The 8,041-nt window shown below is 51.4% G+C and overlaps 1 protein-coding gene across 1 annotated transcript in view; it reads left to right on the forward strand.

The window, feature by feature from the left end:
* Positions 1 to 3,037, forward strand: part of TCN2 (transcobalamin 2) — a 16,010-nt gene extending 12,973 nt beyond the window's left edge. The window contains exon 10 of the mRNA XM_008056183.1: positions 2,472 to 3,037. Coding sequence (XP_008054374.1) covers positions 2,472 to 2,533 — 62 coding nt within the window. The 3' untranslated portion in view covers positions 2,534 to 3,037. The remainder of the gene's footprint in view (positions 1 to 2,471) is intronic.
* The last annotated feature ends 5,004 nt before the right edge of the window (positions 3,038 to 8,041 follow it).

Consider the following 8,041-nt stretch of genomic DNA (forward strand, 5'->3'; position numbering starts at 1 on the left):
GGCGGGTCTCGAACCCACGGGCTGAGGCAATCCACTCACCTCAGCCTCCCAAGGCGCGGGATTACAGGCTGAGCCACTGAGCCCGGTTTTATAAACTATATTTTTAATCCAAAAAAAGAGAAGAAAATTAAAATCACCTAGAATTCACTACCTAGAATAACTTCTTTTAACTTTTGGTGTCTTTTCTTCTATAAGAATATGTAAGCTTGTTTTTTCACAAAAAATGGAGCTATATCAGTGCTATCCAATAGACATAAAATATTATCCACATGTAATAATTTTAAAGTTTCTATTTGGTAAAACTAGTATTAATAGTATATCTTATTTAACCCAGTGTTTTAGAATATCTAAAATATTCTAGGGTGTAATCAATGTAAAATTCTTCACAATGTATTTTACATGTCTTTTTGTACTAAGATTTCAGGTTCTCTGTTGCTGCCTGTGGCTAGTGGCCAGTCTATTGGACAACACAGCTCTATATATTGTTTTTTTTTTTTTTTTCCATTCTCGATATATTGTAGGCATCTTTATATGTTGGTATATGTAGATCTTCCTCTTCCTTTATAATAGCCACATAGACTATATCAACCACGAGAGTGCTTTGACCTGCAAGTAAAAGAAAATGCAATGGAAACTAGCTTTGACATTATGACATCCATTGGTTTGTATGACCAGAAATCCAGAGGTAGTAAAGATTTCAGGAGTGTTGTAACCAGGGCTCCAGCCTGCTTCCCTGAGACTTCTTTGGCTCTCTTCTCTCTTCAGGGCTTCCACTTCCGAGAGACCCTTCTATGTCCTCCTGGGCTGTTCCCTTTCATGACTGAGGGAATTTGTCTCTCTAAAGCCTTCAGCAAACTTCTGGCATCTCAAAGGCCATTTCTGGCATCTCATGCCCATTTCTGCACCCATCCATGTTGCTGGGAGATTGCCCAGGTTTTGAGCCCACCATTAACCAAGGCAATGGCCAATTAGGGAAGGGATTACCATGGTTGGCTTAGGTCAATCAGGGCTCAGCCCTGGAGCTGGGTCACTGCACCATGGGGCATGGAATGGGATGGCCGGACCACAACTTATCAACTCCTATAGGACCTTTAGGGTGTTTCCAGTTTTAACTCCTATGCCCCAAGCAGTGTTGAGCATCCTTGTGCATCAGCCCAGTTACCTGGCAGACTCTTAAAAGTAATCTGTCCCTACTTTTGTTACTTAAGTTCCTTTTACATCACTGCCAGGCACTGTGCCAAGTGCTTTATAGAATATGAGACTTTCTGAGGGAGCCCACTTAAAAGCATTATTTTTTCTGCCCTTGTTCTGAATAAATTGAGAAATGACACAAAGGGCTACAGATGGAGACCCCAAATCTGGTCAGTTCTATTAATGATAAAGATGGAAAGTTGTAACCTAGGGTGGAAGCCAAGTGGACCAAGCCAGAAAGCAGATCTGGGTAAATATAGCCTCCATCTACCCTCTCTACCCCCCCACTCCCCAGTTCAGCAGGAAGTCTACTCCCACGAGAAAAAAAAAGGAAAGAAAGAAAGAAAAAGAGAGCTCAGGCTATGCCTGCCTAGTTTAGTCTTCCCAAATTGACCAATTGCATTAATCATTCCTTTGCCTTCTTGGGGTGAAAAGTGGCTAAAGTTATAGTCATTGAGTTCCTCTTGTCTTAGTCCCTTCAGGCTGCTATAACAAAATACCATCCATACACTAGGTAGCTCTTATAAACAACAGAAACTTATTTCTCACAGTTCTGGAGAATGGAAGTTCAAGATCAGGACACCAACAGAGTTGGTGTCTGGTGGATGACCACTTTCTGGTTCATAGATGGTATTTCTCGCTGTGTCCTTTGTGGTGAAGGGATCAAGACAACTCTCTGGGGTTTGTTTTATAAAGGTACAAATTCCATTCATGAAGGCTTTGCCCTCGTCACCTAATCATCTTCCGAAGGCCCCACCTCCTAATATCACCTTGGGGATTAGGTTTCGACACGTGAATTTTGTGGGACACAAACATCCAGACCATAGCACCTCCATTGAAAGGAGATATTCCGACACCTGGGTTCCAGATGCCCCTTTTGACTCCCTGCGGTTTGCATCCCCATTTAGCCACCAGTACTCACAGGGGGTTAAGTAACTCGTCCAAAGTCACAGTGCTAATGAGTCACAGAGCAGGGGCTTGAACCCAGGTGTCCTACTAGAGCCTGGATTCTCTCTAGTGAGTGAAGTTTGGCTCCTGGAAACTTCCTTGTGATCCTGGTTCTCCCTCTGGACCATACTGAGCAATTCCCTCTTCCCGAAGGCCCCTGGGGTATTGTGAAGGCAGTGACCCTGCCTGTCAGGTGTTGTCAAGGGCCCAGCTTCCCACCACCAAGCCCTGAGTGGATCTTATAGATCCTGGCCTCAGGGGCAGGGAGTTCCAAAGGTGAGGTTGAGGGTGAAATACTCTGCCCAGTTAACCCCCCTTGCTCATTTCTGCAGGTATTGCTGACTACAGACCCAAGGATGGAGAAACTATCGAGCTGAGGCTGGTCAGCTGGTAGCCCAGGTTCCTTCATCCCTGCAGCCTCACACACCCCCTAGGCTTCTGACATCCTTGCAGCAGGAACTTGCTTGACCCTGCTGCCACTTCTTGTGCACTTGGAATGATGTTCCCTGGGTCACCCCAGCCACAGTCCCTGGGAGGGTTCTAAACCATGCCCCAACCACCTTCTGCTGGAAGTCTCTTGGCTCAGACCTGGCCAGCCCAGCCCCATAGGTCACCTGTGAAGACCACCTCATGGTCTGAAGGGTATGAAGCATCTTAGACTCCTTGGCAAAAGGAGGAGAAGTCGGTGGGCTGCTGGCATTGTGAGTACCACCCGCTCTGGGATTGGGGTCCTGCAAGGAGGCCTCTGTGGCCCAGAGGCTATGCCCCAGACCCCAGCTCTCCACTTCACTGTCAGGGTGGCAGCCCAGAGCTGGTTGTGGCACAGTAGCTATGGAGGCCTTGGCAGGGCTGCTCAGTGTCTGCCCCTGACATGATTAAAGCATTGATCATCTGTGCATGTGCTGCCGCTTCCTGACGCCCCATGCTCACATGCATGCACAGGGGAAATAACCCGGGGAGGAGAAGAGGTGGGTGCCTAAGCCATCTCCTGGTCACTGGGGCAGGGATGCTGGCAGTGGCAACACTGGTTCTATTTCCTGAGCACCTATTTACTAGACACTGTTTTGTACAACTCTGTGAAGTTGTTGATATTTTCATTTTCATCTGTTTTTTAGAAAAAGGGAAAGTGACACACACAAGGTCACAGACAAGGTGGTGACGCTGGGGTGGGAGGCAATGTTGGGCAGGGCACCTGGCTTAGAAGGCACACAGACCTGGCCTGGGATGCCCTCTTAGCTCCTTCACTAAAATGCTGGAAATTGGGAAATCCAATGATTGTTATAATCTCATGGCAGAGCCCCGATTCAGCTGGAGGCCTGGGGCCCTGGAGCTTGGGTCTCATTCCCTGCTTTTCCCCAAGACACAGTCAAGGCACCACTCCAGGCCTCAGCAGCCAGGATGTGAAGATCCTACCACTTGGGGGAAGGGACTGAGACTCCGGGCTGTCCTCTGGGAGGTGGGATTCAGTCCAAGGCTCACTTCCCGGGCCTCACCCCACCAAGGTTAAAAAGGGAGCCTGCCACTTATGGACGGCATGTCAGGTCTGGTTCTGTGTGCCCAGGAAGTCACAGTGATGCACTTGGAGTCCTCAAAGCTGCAGATTAAACATGTGCCTTTTCTTCTAGTATTTAGGGTCTGGGCATGTAGGGGAAGCAGCTATTTAAAACTTTTTTTTTTTTTATTTGGAGTCTCACTCTGTCACCCAGACTGGAGTGCAGTGGCACGCTCCTGGCCACCACAGCCTCGACCTACTGGGCTCTGGCGATCCTTCCACCTCAGCCTTCCAAGTAGCAGAACTACAGGCACGCACTACCACACCTGACTAGTTTTTTTTGGATTTATTGTAGAGACGAGGTCTTGCCAAGTTGCACAGGCGGGTCTCAAACCCGTGGGCTCAGGCAATCCACTCACCTCGGCCTCCCAAAGTGCTGGGATTACAGGCTGAGCCACCGAGCCTGGTGCTAAAACATTCCTTTTTTTTTTTAACCTATTTATTTATTATAAAGATATGGGGTATAATTCAGGGTTAGGTATACAAACATTGATCATGTAAGTACCCTTGTGGATGAGGTATGCCTCTCCCTCCCCTAGCAGTTTCCTTTATTGCCAGTCCCACTCCCCTTCCCCTGATAGTTTTCCACTACTGTCAATCGCTTTCTTATAGCATTATAACTGTTCAAGGTCCATTTATGAGTAAGAACATATGGAACTCAGTTCTTTGTTTCTGTGATAAATCACTGAATATGATCAACTCCAAATCCACCCAATTTGCTGCAAAGTCCATATATTTGTCCTTCTTTATGGCTGCATAATATTCCATTGTGTATATGTACCACTTTTTTTTTTTTATCCAGACCAGCTTCGATGGGCAACACATAAAACATTCTTTATATCCAAACAAACATAGGAATATCAGGCAGGCAAATGCAAAATCAGCCCCTGTTTTTCAGGTGAAACATCTGCACCCAGGCTTGCACTTGTCCTCCTTAATCATGGTGAGGGGTGCTTAGCGGGAGGATTCACGACCCTCTCTTCACAACCTGGCAGCAGAGAGGTACAGACTCAGAGATCCGTGGCTTGCCTTAGGTCACACAGCCCATAAGGGACAGAGCTGAGATCTTCCAACCCAGGGCTTGACACCACCACTGCATTGTGCCACCTCCCTGCCCCCTGAGACTCACCCGAGGAAGCCATGAGCCCCCCCATGTTGGGGAGACTGGCTGTGGTAAGTCAGACCAGGAGAGAGAGAAGGTGAAGGGCAACTACAGGGGACTCCCTGCACTGGGCTTGCAAGGATCCACCAGCTGGTTTGATCCTCCCTCCAAGGGGGACTGTTGGGGTGTGTTTGGCTCTGAGGAGCAGGAAGCTCCTGAATCCCTCTCAGAGAGTATTTGCTCGAAAAGACCAGCCCACCACTTGGGGACAGCCAAGGTCTGCAGTAAAATTGAAGCTGGGGCTCAAGGCTCCCTCATCTCCACTGCCCTGGGCCCGTCTGCCTCTTCCCCTCAGTCAGCTTTCTCTGGGTGTGGCCCCAGCAGGGCCTCTGCCACCCTCCAGTTCAAGCCTCCAGCCCCCCTTACCTTCTCAGACTGTGTCCCAAAGCCGCGAGTTCACTGGGATACTGGGTCGGGTATCTAGTGTGGCACAATTGGCAGGGGCCCTGAGGAGTGGTGTTGGTAAGGGGACAGTCATGTTCAGTGCAGGGCCCGATGTCAGAGTAAGAGTCTGATCAACAGAGGCCCTCCCTCTGGTACCGGGGACCAGGTCTGTGTCTAGCCTACATTTTGATCCATAATGGCTCCAGACAAGCCCCTTCTGTTTTCTAAGTCTGCTTCCTAACCTGCAGCTGTGGGATGATGTTTTGGTTTACAGAGCATGTGATCTCTCCATTGATCAGGCAGGGGAAACTGAGGCTCCAGGAATGAAGTGATTTGTCGAGGCACATGCAACGACAAGAAGAGAGGCCCGTCCCACAGCCTCTGCAACTTGATTGCTAGAAATGGATCCTTCTTCCCTCCCAGTGTCCCCCAAAGTCCCTCTTAGCGTCAGCTGCTTCCTACAGCAGCAGCCTGAGCCCCCCAAAGGGCAGCACTAAGATCTGAGAGATTTGAGGAGCCTTTAGGCAAGGGCAGGCTGCTCTGAACTTTCAGGTAGACCCCAAGGAGTGCAGGGAGCCCCCTGCTGCCCTCCATGAAGCTGGCTGCCCCAGCCCTCATCCTCCCATGTGGAGATATTCTTTTGAGGGCCTTACTGCCTGCAGGAGGAGGCAGATTAGAAGCTGGGGCCCTGGAGCCACACAGACCTGTTCTGAACTTCCCGCCACCACTCAAGTGGCCTGCTCCTGGGCACTTGGCTTCCTTTCCTTTGCTGAGGCCTCTCCTCTGTGGGTGGGATCACCCTGCACCTGCCTCCAGGATGGGATGAAGCTCTCTGTCCCTGGCAGCCAGTGGTGGTGTCCTCCTGTACCTTGGCCTTTCTGGGCTCCCATTGGAATGGCTGCTGCTGGGTCACCTGCTTTGGGCTCTGCCCTCAACCTCCCCGCCCAACCTGGGGTGTACAAGCCCCTCCCTTTCACCAAGCCCCCTCCCCCAGACCCCATTTGTGAATCCATAGTCCTCATAGCCTCCCTTCCTGAGGCAGGACAACTTGGGAGCCCCTTCGTGGTTGTCTTGGAAGAGAGGATCTTCACCACCTGCCACTCCACATCAGTTCCACTCTGAGAAGGGCTGGAGTGTTTTTCTTTTCAAAAGTTATTATTATTATTATTATTTTGAGTTGGAGTCTCACTCTTTCGCCCAGACTGGAGTGCAGTGGCCGTTCCTGGCCACCGCAGCCTCGACCTGCTGGGCTCCGGGGATCCTTCCGACTCAGCCTTCCGAATAGCTGGAACTACAGGCGTGCGCTACCACACCTGGCTAATTTTTTTATTTATTGTAGAGATGAGGGCTCACCAAGTTGCCCAGGCGGGTCTCGAACCCGCGGGCTCAGGCAATCCACTCACCTCAGCCTCCCAAAGCGCGGGATTACAGGCTGAGCCACCGAGCCTGGCTTATTATTGTTTTTATTGAAGAAAACTTACTGGAAAACTGACAAGAATCCCAAAGATAATATAATCCTTAGGGAGCCCAGATTCTTCTTTCTCAGAAAATGGCAAAGGAGGAAGGGGGGATTTCCCCTTGGCAGGCTCAGTTTCCCTCCCACATCCCTTCCTGGAGAAACCCTGCCTAAACACCCCCATGTTTGGGTTCTTGGCCTGGAAATCTCCCTATCTGCACCCCCTGCCCTGCAGCTTAGGCTATACAGCAGCAATTTGCAGGCTCCAATAGGTGTCAGAATCACAGAGGCAAATGTGCCGATGTAGATTCCTGGGTCCAGTTCCAATAGGGAGCATCTGATTCAGTAGATCTCCTGTGAGGCTGGGGGTTTTAAACTTGTGTCCAGTGCTTGTGGGGTTGCGAGGGCACATTCCGCTACCTGACCACAAGAGGGCGCCACGGGCCGAGCTAAGCGGTCCGCTTTTGAGTCGCGCCTTCAGACAGGTTGCTGTCATGCAGCACTTGCTGGTCAGACAACAGCGTGAGCCGTGTTTGGTGGGCAGTAGCTTCCGCAAGGGAAGGAAACCCAACGACAGGAAGGAGGCTCATAGTTGGCATTGGACACCTCACTGAGCCTTGGTCCTTGGACACCTGGACTCCAGAGCCCAGAAAGGTCAGGGCCCGGCCTGGAATCTGAGTGGGGCGCGCTATTATACCCAATCTAAGCTCGGAAAGTGTCCGTTGTTCGGGTGGGAAAACCGAGACTCAGACAGGGGCAAGGGCTCCGTGGGAGCTAATCTGTCTCCCAGCTAAGGGTTCTGTTCTGCCAGGGCGGGGGGCAGACCGCAGGAAGTCCAGCTATGAGTCAGCTTCAAGTGCCCAAGGGATGGCACAGTCTGCGGGCCAGGAATGGATGCTGGCTGGCTATACCCTGCTTCCGCAACTGTGGGTAGCCCTGGTGACTCAGCTTCCCTCTGCCCAGAGGGGGTGCCGCCCTGGGCTGGGGCAGGGGGGCGGAGGAGGTGTTTTAAGGGTCCTCGTGGTTCAGCTTTGCTGGATGCGGAGGCCCCACGAGATCCGGAGATCGGGTGAGCCTGAGACTGGTCCTGGGATGGGGGCTGTGGACCCTTCCTCTATGCCTCGCTCCTTGGAGACAGCCGCGAGGGATACGCCAGTGTGTGCTGGTCTCTGTGGGGGGCTCGCCTTGGCTCTGGGTGGGGAGGGGCCTGAGTCCCACTGATGGCGGGGACAGACGCTACAGCTAGAAGGACTCCGATGCGCAGGCCCGGGGCTGGGGAGGAGCCGGTAGGAGAATGCCAAGCGGATCCCGGCGGGGCTGTGAGTGGGCGGCATTGGGGGCGCGGGGC

The sequence above is a fragment of the Carlito syrichta genome, unplaced genomic scaffold (genome assembly GCF_000164805.1).
Source record: "Carlito syrichta isolate Samal-C Ts95f unplaced genomic scaffold, Tarsius_syrichta-2.0.1 Scaffold302276, whole genome shotgun sequence".
NCBI lineage: Eukaryota > Metazoa > Chordata > Mammalia > Primates > Tarsiidae > Carlito > Carlito syrichta.